Genomic DNA, 20,785 nt, shown 5'->3' on the forward strand with positions numbered 1-20,785 from the left:
TATTAATTAGCGTGTTAATACTAACCTTTATCCGGAAGTATTTGTGATAGAGTATATTCTTCTGGATTCCCTTCTAAATTTAACTTTAACATGGAGTTCCTAATCACTTGTGGAGTTCTTTCATTATTACTTAACATAATTGATTTGTACAAAACTATACCGTCAGTTTCCACACTATCAGTTTCGTAAGTAACTCGAATTATGTAAAAATCTGGACTGCTTTTCTGTGAATGATTAGGACTCAACGTACCCATATTGTGATTAACGACAGTTTTATTGGGCTTAGGTACTTGTAATGTCTTTGAATTTGAACTGTTTGCACTGGATAATGAGACGTCGAGCGAAGGTATGGAAGAACTAGAACTGCCACTGGACATTTGCGATGGTGAAGCTTGTCTGTCTAAACTGTTGTTCTTGGATGAGTTGGTACTCGCGTCAAAATCGCAATAAAACTGAGAACTGTTACTAGAGCTATTGCTGGCTATCGAATCGTTCTTCCTGTGACCCTGTGTGTGAACATTGTTTGTCGGTTTCTTCTGTCTTTTATCCCTCATATTTGGTTGATTCGTCGCCGGTTCAATCTGGCAGGATAGTTTGTATGCTTCTCTATCATCAAGAACTAACACTGAATCGAACCATCTATCGAACATAGGATCTTCGGGTAAATGATAAGCATTTGCAGCGCCTTGTAAGAGCTTGATTTGTGCTAGCACTTCGAATTCTTTTCTCCTCTTATCAAAATTAATGAGACCGTCGCTCGTAGCGTCTGGAATTGCAGTATCGATCATTGTTAAATCAGTCAGAAACGTTCCTAAATAAGGTATTGTTCCATGGCTAATGTTTCCGCTGCGGGTGTTTTGCTTTTGAAAAACTTTCTGAAGCTGCTTGTCGTTTTCGCCGACTGTATCGGCAAACTTTGCAGTGCCCTCTCTCATCAACAACGCTCTTTGTATCCATTGATTATTATCCTCGCTAAATATCCTAGCTAGCTCGTCGAAGAGCTCCATTTTCTCCTTAGTGACAAGTGACCAAGTTTTCTGCAGGCGATATATCGGATTGCTTTGCAATCCCGATATAATCGCTTTTAACGAAGAGAAGTTTTTCAAGATTCTCAATTCTTGAGCTATATCCACCCAAGTGGATATGATCTCGGCTCTATCTTGTGACCGTAGTTTTGGTTCTACTAAAACAGTAGATATAACCCTAAACGAAACAGCATTGAACTGATTGACGGTTGCCACGACTGTCGCGGCTTCGTGTGACCTATTCTTATCTCGCCTAGACCATATAGCACCCAAACACTGATGAGGTACGAGCTTCTTGAACAACTCCTATAAAAATTGTAATATAATTTTTATATAGTTCATAAAATAATAAACTTAAATATATATGAATAATTTACCATATCCATTCTTGTAAACTGCTCTGCGAAATGAGTTTGCGGTACTTCAGGGAACCTATAGGCATGCAAATGATGTTGAGCGACTCGCATACCGGGAGCCAAACACACAGCACCGATATACGGTCCAGGTGTTGACTCCCAGCCATCGACGCAACTCTCATCTCTCGTCCATTGATCTAATCGAGTTGAAGCCTAAAATAAAATAATATTTTAATATGACGTTATCGACGATGGATTTAATTATTAAATACCTTGGAATTCAACTCAGATCCTGGCAAATAAACGCTTGTGAACGATATTAGCTGGTGAAGAACTGGATGTGACGGAGGCTGTCTGAAATCTTCAGGATAGCTGTCCAACCACACATGGAGCGCTGATACCAACGTTCTGAAAAAAATGTGTAGCTTTAAAAATACTTCCGGCTTAAATATAATAATACTAAACAAATCGTTGGTGGCATCCATTCAAGTAAAGAATATTTAAAGCAACTAGGTATTCAACGTTTGTTCATTATTATGCAAATGTCATACATATTTGAGCTGCTGTCTTTTATAATGCGACTTTTCGTCATTCAAAGGGGTTTTACGCTACACTGTCGTTTCCTATTTGTTATTTGCCGCACACGAGATGAAAATTACACGCGCGCCGATTGTTAGCACAATGAATTAATGCAAATAACCTAAGGAAGAAGCGCTTTCACGATCGTACGCCGTTCGCATGCGAAATTATGTTCCAGATATTTATTAGTGTTGTACGAAAGAGAGAGAGAGAAAAGTAAAAATTAATTAATCACCACCGTTGACTCTTTCCTTATGGTGTTTTTCCTTTCTCTGAGCAAACGCATCGCATCGCTTTCAGCGTCCGATCGAGACCACTGTCCGTGAACAGTTCGATTGTCGGAAGACATGCTCGAGTTTCGCAAACGGCGGAAAAACATATTGCCAAAATCCAGTGTCAATCGGGCATGTCGTAAGTCGAGATGGCAATTTCGTAAAGTGCGAAGAGAAAGCATTTTTCCCATCGCATCTCTAGGCGACGTGGGAACCAGCTAGAACAATGAAGCTTTATTATCGTTAAATGCTGACTACTTAATTAATCACCATAAAATCTAAAAATGTGTAGCAACAACCGCAGTGCTACTGATTGCTGTAATTGCGCAATTAGGCAGAATATATTATTTAGGTAAATGCATTAAAACATTAAATTGCCCCATATATCATCGTATTTAAGGTTTCGCTTGAGTAGTCTCAATTTCAAATTATACGAAACCAGCGATCGAGGGGATGGTTATTTTGGTAGACGTCGATATTTATAATCTCGGAACTAATCGTATGGAATATTCCTATAAGGATAGGAAATATATTTTTAGAAAGGTTATATTCTTTATTCCTTCCTTCCCATTTTTTCCCTCATGGATGAGGATCGTGATCCCTAATCACGGCTGGAGTGACGTTCTTAATTATTTTACTTTCATGCGCCTTTGTGTTCTTCGCGTTGGTTTTCACTACATTTCCTTCCGCGATATATACCCAAAGACGTTATTGGATACCCATATATTATATTAGAGATATTGGGCATATGTTCTTACTAAGAGATGAGAACCCTTCTCAGTTTCAAATGCTTGTATTTATTGTTTTATTTTTTTTTATATAATGTATAAAATATTTTTAACAAAATTTTGCACGACAGTTGATGTAAATATAAATTTGGAATATTATACTCATTCCCGATTACTTCAATAAAGTCAGAACCATTTTGCCACGTGCGCAACATTTTTTTTCTCAAAAAATATATTTTAATAACCCTCAAAGCGGTAATTTTTTTATAGAACTTAAATTCCCACATATATTGTGCTCCTAAGCACGTGCTTTTGCGGTAATCAGCTACTGCCGGTATTACGGTTGGGTGGTGCAAAGTCGCTTGTAAAAAACACAAGTGGTGGAGTATCGATATTCTACCCTACACAATCATAACAATTAAAACAAAATTATTAACAATTTTACCGACTCCGGCTCCGATTTTAACAATTTTAATAAGCAATAAAAATAATGTCAACGGTTTTCAAATTGTAAAAAAATTAAGGAATCAATAAAAATTCATTAATAAAAAAAAACCGCGTCTACCTAATTAACTTTTATTGACTTATCATAATGATATATTTAAAAAAAATAAGTATAAAAAATAAATTTAATAAAAAATATATAATCCATAGTACACGCTAACTAAAAGAAAATATTTACATTAAATAAAACGATACATTATAAAAAAAATAACAAATTTAATAACTATACTCGTAGGGGGAAAAAGTTTATTAAGTTGGTTTTATTTTGCCAGGTTAACTAAATTTAATTATTAAAAATACTAAATTAAATTTAATTTTTTCCATCCGTGATTTAAACTGAATTAAATAATTGCTCTCAACATAGGAAACTCGAATTATATCACCCCAATACCTTGATGTAAGCAATGATATTTATAATCATTACGCAGTGTCGCATATCGATCGACGATATAGTGCATATTAATATATGCGGGGTTTTTTTATAAATTACTGACGTATTTAGTGAACTTAATGTAATCGTAAATAGCCTTAAAAACATTAACATACAATGCATGTAACACGATCAAGTTGTTTACACAAGCCATATACTATAATCGTTTCCTTGTTATGATCAACAGCAGACGAGTTTCAATTTTTGACCCAAACAGTGCCCAGCATTGTCGAAGAGCACACCAAAACACAGACGCGCCAGTTCAACGACCAAGTCTTTGGAAAAGTGCCAGAGAGACTCCGAAACGGATTATCGATCTTGTCAAAGTAGGAATTCCCAGAATGTGTATAATATGTAAGTACATGTTTATATAATGTTTCGTGGGAACCGATTAAAATCGAATTTCGGACATGAAACGAGGCGCGCGACAGCCTGTAATAACCTAATTAAATCCGAGTGAATTAATCCAATCAGGAAAGTTCGTATTTGCGCATACGCAAATCTAACAGTGCGTTGCGCACATAAACGAATACCACAAACGCGAACGAAGAGAAGGGTCAAAGGTAAAAGGTCAATCTTGACTTTATTTGATAGCGAAATTTTACGAGCAGTCCGCCAAATCGGTATAAATACATCGTTGTGACCCTCCTTTGCCTTTATTGGCGCGAAATAATCGTATATGTACAATATATTGTCTGATTTAGGTTACGAAACGATTATTTTATTCAAATCTACCCATAAAGAAAGATTCGTAGTAAATATTTTTAGTATACTGATACAAAAATAACAGAAATTAACTTTAATTAAGAATAAAAGACGCATGACATATTAAAGTATTCAGAAATAATATGAATTAAATTTCATGATAATGTGGCGACCACACAGTGCAAACAAATTAACTAGGATTCGAAAAGAAAGTAGTCCGTTATGCTGAAGCTTGTGTTTCACATGTACACAATATTTCGTCACTTTTAAGATAAAAATGTATAATTTGCAATAGCTTCTTTGTTCCAAGCGGCCAAGCAACATCGAATTCTAGATAAGTTAAATAGCACTCGATGTTCCAACGGACAATGCCATCAGCCATCGCATCGTTCGTCCGGGGTCTCGCATGGCAGGATTTCCTTGTCAAGGTGACCACTTAACAATAGCGTCAGATTCTGTCACCGTCAAGAATTCCTCTATTCAATTCTCGAACACAACTACGTAATACAGAATACACCAAGGGACATAACAACAATAATTAGTGGACGGAAGAACAAAGAGACGGTGTCCACTCTAGTGTGACCTAGGGAGGGTACGATTGAGTGTACACACAGAAGAGGAGTTGCCTAATGAACCTGCTAGAAGCATGTATGTACATGCTATATCATATATGTAAGTACCTTCGGTGTTGTTCGGCAAGTTCGGATGCGGCGGGTTGTAGAGGGTCATCTTGCGCTGCTAGGGTCTCGTAGCGTCGCAGCAGAAGGTCCAAAACGCGACCTGGCCCGCAAAAGCTGCGATAGGTAGCCAGGAATACGTTGATGTAGGTCGATTCTAACTCTCCGTCGTCGGTCGCCAAAGCTTCGACCAGACGTTCCACGGTGCCAGCCTTGACGAAGCGGACCCGCACGGTCTCCCATTCCAAGTGGGATATTTCGTCCTCGGAGTCCTGTCAACGATAAATATTAAAAATATAGACCACAGCATTCTATCTCATAGTAAGAAGCCAGATTTCCTTATTTACAACTAAAATTGATTCGAGATGAGAATACTACTAATATGTATTGTAAACCTTCCATTGTAACACGACAGGCATTAACATTACAACCGTGTAAACACAATCAACACCTAAAAATAAAAAGTGAGACACCGGACTCAATCTATAGATGTCACTATGGGCGCCCTACTCAATTGTATTTGAATTATTCATTACGATATTCATCTGTCAGATTAGGAAAATTCAAAAAAACTAATGTGTGATAATTACATAATAATCACTAATTCCGATCTTATAGACATGATTTCAATTGAAAAATACTAGAGTTCATACCGTATTAAAAACCCAAGTCTATCAGGAATTAGTCACCGATTAACCACTGGTCTATCGTGCCGGTCATTATTCTTAATAAACGTAATAGGAAATAATATATTATAATCTTGTAGTTTCCAATTGATATTAATTTAAAGCCTGTGTTACACTAGTCGACTTCGTTCGCCATCACTAGATTAAAATAGCTACCTGCCTATCACGTGCTTCTTTCTCGTTACTTCCTCAAAACTTGATTTATTCAACATAAAAAAAACGTTGCTCTTTTAGTGAATGGAATTATAGAACAAATTAAATTCAAGTAGCAGCGAATTTTTTCAGTCAAGAGTGACAAGAGTATTCACATTTGCACTTGCAACTGCCGAATAAACTCTAATGAATTAATTTGAATCATTCTCAGAGGTAAACTGGCTCGCGATCGAAATCTATTGATATGCATGATCGGGCGTTCGATTCGGTTTAAAAAGTAATCCAGATAGATGCATGTAAATCTTGTAGCTGAAAAGATATCTACCATCCACAATTTTAAAACTAGTCGTTCGGCTCAGAACGAAGAGTCTCGAGCCCTTGAACGAGCTAAGCGAATTTTTAAGGGTCGAAGCGGATCAAGAAAATATCATTATTGATTAAAACCATGCGAGAACCAACGCGACAGCAATAACATTATTTGGATTTATATTTTTTTAAGGCATATGGAATGCGAATATTGCCACCATATAAATCATTCAAAGAAAGGGGTTATCATTTAATGGTAAAGGTTAGATTATGACGAATACCAGCATTGCATGACAGCAATAGTTAGGTTCATTGGTCGCAATGGCCATGATTAAGGGTTCTCTTATAATCTAACTGCCGTCAGTTAATATTATGGGAACGTGAAAGGTTTTATTCGATTATATCTAAAGCGTTCTAGAGGTAAAGGTGGGGGGGGGGATATATAACTTGGAAATGATACTGTCTCTAATAGATGATGGGTCAGCTTCAAGCGCTGATTAGGCTATTAACTTCACAAACTGTTTACAACGAAATTCAATATTCTACTAACAAATATTGATAAAAAGTATTATCCGATGTTGATAATCTATATGTATACAAATTTTCGAAGCAATTTAAGCTATCTTCATATGCTAAAACACTTGAGTGCAAATTCATGTTAAAAATTATAAAATAGATTATTTCACAAAAGTAACGAATGCCTACAGTTAACGAGTTTTTTATGAGACAAGTGATGAGCTCCACGATTGTTTAAGGTGTGTTGTCACAAGATAACACGAATAGTGGACTGCTGAAATGTTCACATTATTATGCACATAAATCCTGTGATTATCTCTGGAACGTATTCATAAAAAATAAAGTGAATAAATACGCCACAAGAGACGAGGAAAATTATTTTTAAAATGCTGTTTTCATACATTATGTATAACGAAACATACCATTAACAAATTGATTCCATTATACATTACAACGTATGTAATACGTGATTAAATTTCAAACATAGTAAAATCAATAACCCCTACATTACTGATCATTGTAACTGATAAAATGGTATAAATTTGATATGTTCATATTGATAAAGTAGGAATTTTCTAAAAGAGTTCGTGACTATGAATATTTCAGGAGAATGAGCAAATATCCGTAAATTTAAAACGTACACACGTTTCCGACGTCAACAACGAAAATTCTATCGCACGCGTCACTACACGTGAAAAGTTTCAAAAAATACTCACAACATATTATATTTAGGCATTTTATATTCTTTGGGTCGACAATGACGTATAGTGACAGTATGGCAAACTCATATTTAATGTATCGGCAACACGAATAAGAATAACAATTCGACGCCATACGAGAAAACTTTGAAAGTGTAATTCCGACAAACTGTCGCGATTCTTGAGGATTCCATAAATTCTATTCGGTCTTAAAATAGATTATGTGAAACATATGTGATATATAATATCAATACGAACAAAGTGCGAGCGTGAATCATTGAAAACTAGTAAAAGCTATTATCGTCAAGTGACAAATTTGGATGACATTTGCCCGAAGGTAATTAATCGACACCAAAATGACTAACAAGAAATCCGCATTGTTTAAAAAACTGTGACTACTTTAATTGGGTTCAAGTTTACCGCATAATTACATTACAATGACATCATCATTGTGTTTGAAGCAAAATTAACATATTGTGATTGCAATTAAGAAGTTTACCGAGAAAAGGTGAGCTCGGTTATTCAGTAAAACAATACGTTTAAGAACAGAAATGAATAAAACTGTACGTATAATTGAGTTATTGCCATTAAAAAGTCATTATTTTTCATATAAAATACCCATTATGAGCAGTTAAAACAAAATTGCAACCATTTTAATCTCGCAAATATTAAAAAATAGCTATTTTGTATTGTGTGTAAAAATAGCTATTTTGTATTGTGTGTAATAATAGCTATTTTGTATTGTGTGTAATAATAGCTATTTTGCATAGTGTGTATTGTGTATAAAAAACTGTCAATTTAAGAAAATTTTGGTAGATTGTATAAGGTAGAGAAAAATAATAAAAATTAAAACAAGCGGTTATTAATGGTTTTAAAGTTGGCTAAATGTATGTATTAATTATTTTTACAATAAATAATTAAATAATATATTAATGGTAGACCTATATAGCGGTGTTTGAAAATAAACGTGCATAACAATAACCAGTTGAACAAAAAATGTTAATTTTACCATTTCTAAAATTTGCTATAAATAACTATTTATAAGTGGTATAAGTCCATTTTTAGATAAAAATGAGTTATTGTTAGTTTTAATCAGATAATAATATCTTCTTATTATATTACACATTTATTTTCTTTGACATTTTTATCAATACAGTTTCACTGATATTGATACAGTTTCACTGATATTGATAAGTAAAATTATAAAGCAATTGTTTGATCCATTTTAACTGGCCTAGTTCATGAAATTATATTTTAACTAGTGAATTATAACTTCACTGAAATATACACATTCACTGTAACAGTTGTGAAACGTACGTTTAATGCTCTTCAAACCCAAACATAACCAAACCCAACATGATATATTGGAAGTTCTAAAATTAACTATAGTTAGTTTTAGAACCACTAATTCTTAACTGGGACAGGTAAAACTATCATCAATCATCTGGGGATTGAAGAAAATGAAAGTAAGCATATAAAGAAAACTTTCTTCTTACGGCATATTACAAATAAATTATACTCACACTTGAAGCAGTCTTCGTCGGACGATGGTATCGCACCTTCTTGAGGTAAACGTTGTAAACAGCTCCATCAGTGCGTTCTTCGCCCCACAGCCTCCACGTGGGCTGCTGGAACAATGCGATAACATACGATTAACGAATATTTTGATTACAAATACAGGCTTTTATTAAAGAATTTCGCAGAACGTCGAAAAACAACCAAATAAAATCGACAGTCGATGCATACTTGTAAATATTCGAAGATTGAATAATGAATTGTTATCTTTAGGCGCACAAGGCAGAAGAATCTCATTAATTCCTAATTAGCTCTATTCATGGATCCAACGAGCGTAAAAGCAAACACGGACGGATTTTCGCGAACTCTTTTAATCTCACTTTCTACGTCACTCTTCGTCTAAGAATTATATTATTAATATGTAATATAGTAACGTGTACGTGACGCAGTTGAATTCGCGACAAAAGTAATGGAATTTATATGTTTTTTGAAGATATGTATATAAACAATATAAATTAATTTATCAATACGTAAATTTGTTCATCAAATTCCAAAAATATGTGTAAATATTTATGGTAAATATGCTATTGAAAATCGCTTTAAATGACTTATTAGGACTTGAGAAAATTTGAGTGAACAACTCAATAGCCTTTTATTAATATTATACCAAGGCCCGAATTGTCGGTGTTACTAATACAATTACAATAATGTATTTAATACTAAAAGCTTATTACGATACGCAAAATATGTTATTTGTGTGATTCCACAAAATATCCAGACATTTGTATTTCTTCTAACGCATACAAGGAATTTGTCAATCCTGTCAACATTTAATTAATTGCTTAGACGTGCAAAAATATTTCAATGAATTGTTCAGTTAAGTTAAGCGAACTATATCAAAGAAAATACACTTGATGAGTATTATTTGGAAGTTTTAAGAACACCTAAAGACCTAATCTTAGTCATTCGAATACTCTCATTAAAATAATTATCCGAGGAAAACGCCAACGTAAGAACAAACCATCCAATCAAAATAATCAACAACGCGTAGCTCTATAACGCGTTGACAATAACAGTTAGTCAGATTAGAATTTAATTAATTAAATAATTTATTACATCGTAATAATTTCGGCAAAGAATTAAATAAAGGATTTTTAAGAAATCAATAAAAGACAACATTATCTAATTGCCATATCTAACGTTCTTACAATTGATAAGCAATGACTTACACTACCGGTCATCTATCGTGCTGGTCAATCAAATACCTAAGTATCGCATTCTAAATGTAATCATTCCGCCCTATTGATTTTTCCTTTCTGTCGAGCCGGCCGAATCGTAAAATGTAATCGACGTTTAAAGCCGTCAAAACACCGTGAACGTATCGCCGTCACGTAAATCCGCCATTGATTGCATTTAATAGCGCAAACTCCCATGTTTAACGTACTGCCACTAACCGAAAACTCGAGCTCGCTAATGGCAATTTGATACTTTTTTACCAGGAAATTCGCTTTCGTCACTGACGACCGCGAAGCCGAAAGTTAAAAGGCAATAAATAATAAACTCGGAACGGAAATATTTTTTTACATGTACGGTAGAGAGATTAGGGGCGTTGAGGTGGTTTTTACCCCAAACCGAGTCGAACGATGTAAATTAATCGGAACGTTTATGAAACTCGGGGAAAACCTCCTTTAAAAATAACTCAAACTCGGAAAATCGATAATCGGGAGCTTCCTTGGAAGCTCGGTGACTAACGTCTGGGTTCATTTACATTACATATACCACAAACAGCACAACTATTCTCGAATTATTGAAATTTGAAGCTTCAGACATTCAGACAGATAACATAACAGTATTGATATACGACACGATAAAGCGATTGAGAAGAAAATAAATATTTATGTTGTATAAACACACATGTGTATTGTTATTATTAGTACTATGGTGGATTCAACGTTTCTCTAAATATATCATTATTGTGTGTATACATGATCAATCGATCAGTATTTATCAATCAAATATATAATTTTAATCGAGCAACACTTTAATTATCTTAATATGGAATGAGTATCAAGTTTGAATAACTAAATTGTGAAAAAAATCACTGTGCAAAAGTTTTGGGCCATTTGATCCAGTAACATTATTAGAATAATAACATCTTGGGTTTTTATTACCAAACATTTTTTTTCTCGTTGTCGAACAAGAAAAAAAATATATAGCATGTTTTTTAAAAATGAAGAATATATATTGTAGTAAAAGTATTACTCATTTAACCCGCACCTTTAAAAACGCAAATCACAAAGTAAACCGCTTACCAATTTATTGTTTAAGTTATCATTAACCCTTTGTTGCCAAAATTTGATATATTCGCTTCTGCTACTTGGGCGAGAATTGCCCGATCCGACGTCATCACAGAAGAAAGAATCGGATAAATTTTTAATGGGCTGTAGGGTATTTGTTTCAGAGATAAATAACATTTTTACCGAACATATATTATTTTATTATACAACGAAAAAGTTGAAGGTGAAATATGGGTAATGTCTTTACTAATCATATAAAAATAAGCGTCTGGTAACTAGATTAAGTAAAAACCATCCCAAAAGGTATTTTCATGGCCTTGTTTCTGTACCAAGAAGTTAGTAAATTAATTAATGAAACAGAAAAGCACTTTTGATGGACAGATCAAAAGAAGAGCGATCCCTTTCCGAATACTACGAAGTACACAATGGCAAAGATAGATGAACCAATGTTCAATATATAATATAAGGAACAAACGGAGTAACGATAAAGTTCAATAAGACATATTCGAGTCAATCTTTAAAATGAAAAGTTTAAAACAACAATTAGTACACATTTGATAGATCAAATAAATATTATTATCAACATTCGACGTACATGCAATGGTAATTAACGAATTGCTGTTATCGTGGTAATTAAATGTGTTTTTCAGGTACCAATCATTCGAAAACTATATTACATGTATCATTGAAAAGTCATTACGAACACGTGGCTTGAAAGATTCATACTATTATCCTTAAAAATAGTCAATGCAAAAATATAGTTTGATAATTTCTAAAAGTACCTTTTGGAAAACTATGGGAAATCATGGTATCCTATTTTTGTCGCTGTGTCATTCTACTATCTATACGTTTATAATTAACCGCGTTGTAAAAACACAAAACTCCCATAATATTTAGATCGTTTCCTTATTGTCTGTCGACTGAAACGTAACATATCGTTTACGTAGGGCACGCCATTGTATATTTTACTAATGCAGCGTTTCTCTCGAATCCGTCTGAACGTATCACACTATACACGTAGAAACATCGCGCGTTTCATTCCGTGTGTTATCGTTTAATAAATCGTTGAAAGCGCACCTTTAGAACCACACCCAGCTGGCAATAAATAAGAAGACGAATCGACATACCTTCTATGTTAACACCACTGTCGTGATTGTTAATTTCCTATTATACACGCCCGAATATATGCACTGCATATTTATCCAACGATTCAATTACGCAAAAGCGCCGAGTTGCGGTTTCGTTATTCACTAACTGTGAACGTTTAGTCACGGCCGCGTGAAACAGTTACCATTGACATTAAAACGCTAGAATCTGGCCTTTGAGTAACGCAAGGGCACAGAGAGGGTGGTCGGTGGGTGATCGATAATACCGCGATGGGGTTAGGCGTTTGTCACTTTGCTAGGAAGAGCGTGCGGGCGTCTAGAGTCGTGCACCCTGTCACGACAAGGGTTTGTGATTTATTTTTAGACCCCGGATGCTGACGATTATGGTTGAACTTTTTGTCTTTGAGAAATAATTAGGGTGGGCGCTGAGTATGCTCGTAATAGAAACACTGCATAGGATATTTTAAGATTTAATTTAATTTTCATGAAGAGTGCTGACTTGTGGATACGCTGAATATTAAACAGCACGCTATTTTTTTTTTTGAATTCCGAATAGAGTAATGATAATAATGCTGTGAAAATTACACGAAAATCATACGTTAACCATACACTTCATAAAAAATAACAGCATGCATTAGCTACATATATACTATGACCCGTACTCACACATATAATATGATACGTATTTAATGTTAATGGGATAAAAACGAACGTACGAGTATATTTTATGTTTTAATCTAAAGGTATACACAAAATTTATATTTACAAATTCATATAAATACGTTAAAATACAAATACAAATTAAAATTGGGCAAATAGTTTTTACCTTCATAAAAATAGTATAAACAAAGTAATAGTTATACTACATAAAACAAAGAAAAATCAGTAATGAGTTCCAAGACAGTGATTGTAAATAAAATTTAGTTCAAACATTTTCATGGGAAACTTTTTTCTCGAGTGAGACTTATTTATGTTTTTTTAAGTAAATCCTATATTGTAACATGACATGGGTTAACCCAAAGCGTTACAATGGGGTATACACAACCAACAACTACTAAGTAGTGAGACACCAGAGGAAAAGCAAAGTCTGTAAATCAGTGATATCTATTTGATTGATTATAAAGCATTATTAAAGCTCACAATCAATACACGACCTAGTTCTATGTTATTACAATTATTAATCACGATATTCACTAGTGAGATTAGGAAAATGTAGGAAAAAATAATCTGGCATAATCGATCGAAATTATACAATAATCACTAATACTTATTCCCAGACATGATATGAAATTAATTGAAAATAAACAATAGGATGCATATGATATTCGAACCCAGATCTTTCAGGTATTAGTCACCGACTTATACCACTGGCATATCGTGCTTAAGCATTCTGGCTTCTCAGTGTTTTCACTTCTTAATATTCTCAAAACTTTGATATATAAAAAAAACATGTAAAATATAGTATGTGCATTATATTATTGTATATAGTATATTATTGTAGTTATCTTTACAATAGTTTGATGAACAGAGAACTGGATGATCGTTGAAAAGAACACACCAGACCAGAAAAATCAAAGGATCAAAATGGATTGATTACAGAGCGTCTAGTTACGAAACAATTTCGGACTCATGTATTTATACTTAAATCGTAGCTGTTGCTACTTAACGTTTTTCATATTTCAAACAAGATAGAGATCTATAACCTCTTTAACGATAAAAACCACTTTGAATTATTGATAACACGAGATAGACGTTAGACGACGGGCAAATATTATGGCGTAACTCTGTGGAAATCCCATATGCTTGTTTAGAACCTGCCGATTGCTTGTCAATTCCTTCTTATCTAATCATGTACTTCTTAGATTACCAAAGAAAAAATAGGTCCAACTAGTGTAGTTGAGAAAATCATAAACGATTTTGTGCCAATCAATTTCGGACTTCTATTAAAAGCTTCTAAGGAAAGTATGCATATTTTCAAGCATCTGACTAAGACCCACCTTTTTTTATGCAGCGATTGTAAATAATGTAAAATATTTGTATAAATTTATGGTATAACAAAAAGGGCTTAATGAAAATTTTCAAGAAATAAAAATTATTGATTTGTCAGTTTTCTCGAGAAGAAGCGCTAATCGTGCTGGTTATATTTATATAAATTGGCGAAATTATTCTCTCGAATATATATCTTTTTAAAATAACGTGATGTTATTCTAACTCCAATTTTACCTTTATTATTTTATCAATCCCTTCCAAATGTTTTACAGACACAGCCCTTGCAGTTTAAAAAATAAAAATGCATTAATTATGGGTTTTTTTATACAAAAAGTTGATGTAAAGAAAACTTGGAAAGTTGTTATTTCAAAAGGATAATATGCGTTTCAATAAAAATAAAATCGCTATGTTTGTGTATCATATAAAATTATAATAAAGAAACGCCAGTAGAAAAATAGCATACACCTGTGCCTTACTTCTAATACTAACTATAATAATAAAATATATATTGGATAAAAATATTATAATTATGCGGTACTTGTCAATAATGCTGGTGTCAATCAATTGCTTGAATATGGAGAGATTAAGATAAAAGGCAAACCTAGTTCAAATTCAAGATAATTTTCTCTCACGACAGTGCACGTGAATATGATAAACATTGCAATATTTATAGAATACTATTAATATATAAATGTAACATGTGCTTTGATTAATCGTATTGTTACAGTGATTCAAGTGAATGTTTATCAACTGATTCTGGTTTGTCACAAAAGTCTCATTTAAACGAATCACTACACACAGGTGTTTTACGTGATTCATTAAACGCTCAATGGTAATACAACTTTCTTGAGCTGGCGGTTATGGTATTTGACCAACATGGCAATGTAATACATAATAATAATCGCAGAATCAGATCGTTGACGGCTTAGCATCTCACCTTCACATACCACCTAGTCAGGGACTTCGGTTTTCGCTGTTTTTCCGACTTAGTTTTGGGGGCGTTCTGCAGTTTGATATGTCCGCACTTGTGCGCCAACTGCTTGGTCTTCTCGGTGAGGCTTTGGTAAAAATCTTGACCGGCGTGAGTACAATTCGAGGTCCACAGCAACATTATCACACAAAGAACAAATTCACTTATCACAATGGTCGTTCATTTTGCACTGAAACTATGTAATGCACAAGTTGGAGCAACCGATTCGGCATCTGTTGTACGAAAGACAGATAGCAATCGGGGAAGGACGACGAACGCGTGCTGCTCGCGCGGAACGCATATCAACAGTGAACCGACTGAACCGAAAACCGTGCATGCGCCATAAGCTTGTCGCGACAAAGGCGCGTGCACTTTTTATTTATTATTTATTTTGTGTGTGAAAAATCTGCCAACAAAGAAACGCATCCACTGCGACATCTTGAACGATGTATGTAAATAACGCGAGACGATTTCCCACGAGAGGGAAAAAAATGTAAGAAGACAATCGTCGGTGTGCGTCATGGTAGTAGACGTTCAAATTGTTGTAGAGGAAGACATTAGACTTGAAAAAATGCATCGTGCAATGATGATGATACTATCTACTAACACTACACTACGACCGTTAAACTTGATGTGATGTTGCGTTAAAAAGTATATTAAAATAACATTGCACACTATATTCAAATCAATTTCAATTAAATTAATTCTTTAAATTTAAATTTAAAAAAAAAAACACAAAAATTGTCGATGCGCGGCCCAATTTATATTATTTATTGTATATTATATTGTTAAGTTTTTTCAATGAAAATGTTAAAATCATGCCTGACCATAATAAAAATATGTTCTACTTCGGGTTTCTTTCTAATAAACAGCTCTCAAAGTTCTCAAAAAAATCATAATAATGCGCGGCATAGTGTAGTTCATTCAAACAAACAGATGTCACTACTTTATGTATTACTCTACTTCTTCAAAAAATATGGTGATCTAAATTAAAGCCGCGTGTTTTTTTAAATAAATATTATAGTATTATTCGTATACCCACACCTACAATGAATCACGAAAGCTGACTTATTTCAGTTTTCTGACTCATTCCCTACAGTCAATCAAAATTAGGCATTCTTTGAAATAACAAAAAAATAAGGGGTGTAAAATACACCAGTCATAATAAAATGCTTAAATTATTCAAAGCACGCAAGCTCACAATTTCTAAAGTATCCCTCCGATATTAATTTATATATCGAACGAACGAATTTTACGTTTTTGTTTATTTGCGGTATTTATACATAAACAAGAGGTTCAATTTAATAAATAATGAAGATCATGCAGAACCACTCATATTTGGACCTCCAATATTTTCTAGTAATAAAAATAATTATAATAAATATTTTATTATTAAGAATAAATGAATGGTATATTAACAATAATATAAAAGTTTAATGATATTATACAATACATAAAATATAATTGATTGTAATTAAATAAAAATAATTATAATAGATTGATATCATACAAAAGCCTTTTATCATACATCCTCATCACAATTGGTACATACGTCAATTTATTCAGTGAATTCGCCAGAATCGCACAAACGTCAATAAAAATCATATATGTACATAAATGAATTGAATGAACAATCACTATCAATGTCAATGACGGCGTTTTACGGTGACGTAAAAACGTATAATTTTACATAATCATCGTCAATTATGTAACGCGTGTTAGCACCGCGCAATTAGCTTAGTATATTATATTATAACTGACACAAACGCGCATCCAAACAATTCGTTAAACGAAATTATTAACGCCCAGTGTTTCGGCGCCTGTTCTGAACATGTTATGTTGTAACGTATCGATCGCGAAAATGCACACACATTTCTTATTAAAAAGTCTCGGTTTCTGAAAACATACACGCGATCGATCGCTTGGGTGAATGTCAAAAACCTCATGTTGTCGTAATTATCGTAATAATTGAAAGAACAACTACTTCTTAGGTAAGATTACACAAAACGTAGTAGATAAGATTGTTAATTGAACTTGTGCTCGCGATCGGATGATTTACGTTTACGGAAAAACTTTACCGCCTTTTTATCGGAAATTTTACTGCTCCGGGGCCGAACAGAGGTGGATTGCTTTTTACCTCTCGTTTTGGTTTTACAAAAGAAACGAACGGTGGATTCGGACTAGAGTTTTAAATTTATGTGTTTGTTTTGTCGGTGGGCGATTTTTCACGGGAGAAAGTAGAAAGAATAGAAAAAAAATATAAACACTAAAGTTGCGTTCTTTCGAAGCGATTCTTATTTTCTACTGAAAGGTTTTCCTATAAAATTATAAGATTTTTTTACTTTTATCATTCATAAAAAAACACTTAGATATTTGAATTGAAAAGAAAATTTGTCTTTATAATTTTAATTGGATTGCGGAGTACAAAGAACATAAAAACAAACTAATTTATCGAGTTACGTAAAAAAATTTTGAAGTCGTTTATGTTTTTCAACGACACTCGTAAGCTTGCAAACACGAGCGCGTCGATGTCATTAAAAAAACATCAACGAATATACGATATATTTATAATATCACTGTACACACATGCGATTGATAAGCTTTCGATAAGCTAGATAAAGACAGAGGAAGTACTTTTCGGCACAAACGTGAAAAACAGGATATTAAAAATCATTTAACGTATTTATTAAAAGTTCAACGTGATATTTTATTAATACATAATTACTGGTTAGGATTTAAAATACCAAAAATATTGGGTATTTTAATTTAAACTACCATATTCCGTAATAAAATGCACAAGTGAACATTTCAATTATTTCCACAAAGGCATAGGATCATAAAGTGCGTATACTTATCATTTCTCCTGTTTATATTTTAAACAAATTAAAATCATTATTATATTTTTTAATAATATCACTCAATCGGACAATATATCGGCGTTAGCCTAATACGTTACAACGGTGTAATCATAAATATTTACTACTAAATAAGTAGTGAGTCACCAGATTAAATTCAAAATCTATAAATCACTTATTAACAATGCCTTAATGTCCATATTCCTGCAGTAAAAATATTTTAATAATTAATAAGAAGGTAATATTTTTTATATTGATGTATAATAGAATAAGGAAATATTAATAATTAAATTTAAAAAAACAACTTTAGATTACTTGGAAGTTAAACTTGAGTGTAAAAAAATGAAATATTTATATTAATTAAATGAGAAAACATATACTGAAGAATAATTCCACATAAACGTTTTTGACCAAATCATCGATTCAATAATATGTCTTTCTTATAATTGTGTTTTTTTAATGTTTTATGGAAATTTAATTCAAAATAGCGAAAGTAATATTTCATTTCGAAAATCATTTCTCGATAAAAATTAAAATATTTTTAGAGAATTCTCTTAAAATCTTTTTTATTATAATGTAAATTTATACGAATAACTGTAAATGGTTTGTAATCGCTGCAACTTTGAAAACTATTAGTGGGTGAAATCTGCTAAATTCACAGCTAAGCACAGAGCAGGTAGTGTGAGTGGTGTATAGAAAAAAGACAGGAAATTCTAATTACCACTCCGAAAATATTGTTTGAAAATAAAAGTTTTATGTCCAACAATAAGCAAACATACTTATATAACAACATTTTCAACAACACAAAAAATAAAAAATGCAAGGATTCGTACACCAAAGAGTACAAGCGTCAATGATTTTATGTAAATGTTATACAAATAATACGATAATATGTTGTATATTTTACCAAATATGAGGGAAAATGTCATATTATGGAAAGTAACTGTTAATTAAATCAGAAATATTATTAGTTTACAAGGGATAACATTATTATTATATTGTTTATCGCTTCAATTCTCTAGCTTTGGTTTGATTTTAATTTAGAATTTTAACTATTATATTTTGAATTAAAGTTAAATTTATTTTTACAAAAAATATTTTGAATTTCTGCTATGTATTAATAAAAAAATATGTTTCATATATAAAGATATATAACATACATATATGTAGATATACTGTTTATCATGGACATATTTGGACCATTTCTGAATCCTTTAAAAATGTAAAACATCGATTAATGAGAAATACTATTCAAAAGTGAGCAAATGAGCAAGATAAGCTAAACATATATTAAAGTGCTAGAGCACAAAAATAAATTTATTAATTTTATATTTTTTTATGATTATTAAAAACCATTGTACAAGCCCATAGTTTTTAATTTAGAAGGGTCTCTGTAATATGAATTGCCCCGGGCCTCGCATTATCTTTAAATGGGCCATTCATATGCATATGTATATTTATATAAAACCAGATATTATTGATAAACGAAAGTGAATCGTTATTCGTTTATAGCTTGCACGGCTGCAATACAACGATTACAAGTGGTACAAAACAATAATCGTTCAAAAAGTGCACTTTTGTTATACAATAACAAGAAAGTTTTACATCAAAACGGAAGAAATATTAAAAGCTATTCATACAAATTCGAAATTTAAATATGACTGACACAATCATGGATCAATATACGGTTATAATAATCTATAATAGTTTCATTCGTAAGGTACTGTGTTATAGTACTAGGATTGAGTCATGATTTATAGTACAATCAATAGTAAAATTATATATATGTTAAGGCGCGAAACGCACGCACTTTTAAACATATCAAAACTTCTCAATCTGTCAAACTTTGAGAGCCACCACCATACACAATTGACACATTCGCTGTTGATTGCGTTCCGAGAGGGAATGGACGAATTTTCCTTCGCGCTAATTGGTCCGTCCAGAGGGTCGCGTGTTCTATATAGCTCAAGCGTCTATACCTAGGTATCGCGTGTAACGATCGATAGTGAAGGAGCGCGGATGTCGCGGGGATCAAACTCGAACAAAACGACAGACGGCGCGACGCGCGTGCACCGCCACCGGCGAACACCGCCGAATGACACCGCCGCCGCTCATATCTTCTGACTTACGGCCAGGATTTTCCCGATAATGATGATAATTTTCCGACTTGGACAAACTTGCGCAATCAAGACACGGCTTGAACTTGAAAATTTTTTGAACGCTAAACTGATATGAATGAAAACTGATAGAGCAAACAAAGTTCATCTAATACAGAATGACACAATTCGAATTTCCTATGTTGGCAGCATTGTAAATCAGACAGTTGTCAATGATCACGCGTATTTAAAGTATTAAATGCTAGATTGCAACAACACATTTACGAAATGGATCGCTTAACCACCACTCAACGCATTAAAA

General features: G+C 33.1%; 1 protein-coding gene across 5 annotated transcripts in view; it reads right to left on the minus strand.

Annotated features, from left to right (window-relative positions):
• The window catches only part of Rgl (Ral guanine nucleotide dissociation stimulator-like), a 35,473-nt gene that overhangs the window by 2,264 nt on the left and 12,424 nt on the right, over window positions 1-20,785 (minus strand). Inside the window, exons 1-7 of one of the 5 annotated variants that reach the window (XM_088203780.1) lie at window positions 20,347-20,425; window positions 15,480-15,708; window positions 9,159-9,263; window positions 5,280-5,548; window positions 1,654-1,789; window positions 1,403-1,594; window positions 26-1,331 (exon numbers count right to left, since the gene is read on the minus strand). In XM_088203780.1, coding sequence (XP_088059906.1) covers window positions 26-1,331; window positions 1,403-1,594; window positions 1,654-1,789; window positions 5,280-5,548; window positions 9,159-9,263; window positions 15,480-15,653 — 2,182 coding nt within the window. In that variant the 5' untranslated portion in view covers window positions 15,654-15,708; window positions 20,347-20,425. Of the gene's footprint in view, window positions 1-25; window positions 1,332-1,402; window positions 1,595-1,653; window positions 1,790-5,279; window positions 5,549-9,158; window positions 9,264-15,479; window positions 15,823-20,346; window positions 20,426-20,785 lie in introns of those variants that run through there. The other 4 variants (XM_088203781.1, XM_088203779.1, XM_088203783.1 and 1 more) reach the window with 4 other exon arrangements.

Source organism: Plectrocnemia conspersa, unplaced genomic scaffold (genome assembly GCF_051122295.1).
Source record: "Plectrocnemia conspersa isolate PC_06_02 unplaced genomic scaffold, ASM5112229v1 ptg000014l, whole genome shotgun sequence".
NCBI lineage: Eukaryota > Metazoa > Arthropoda > Insecta > Trichoptera > Polycentropodidae > Plectrocnemia > Plectrocnemia conspersa.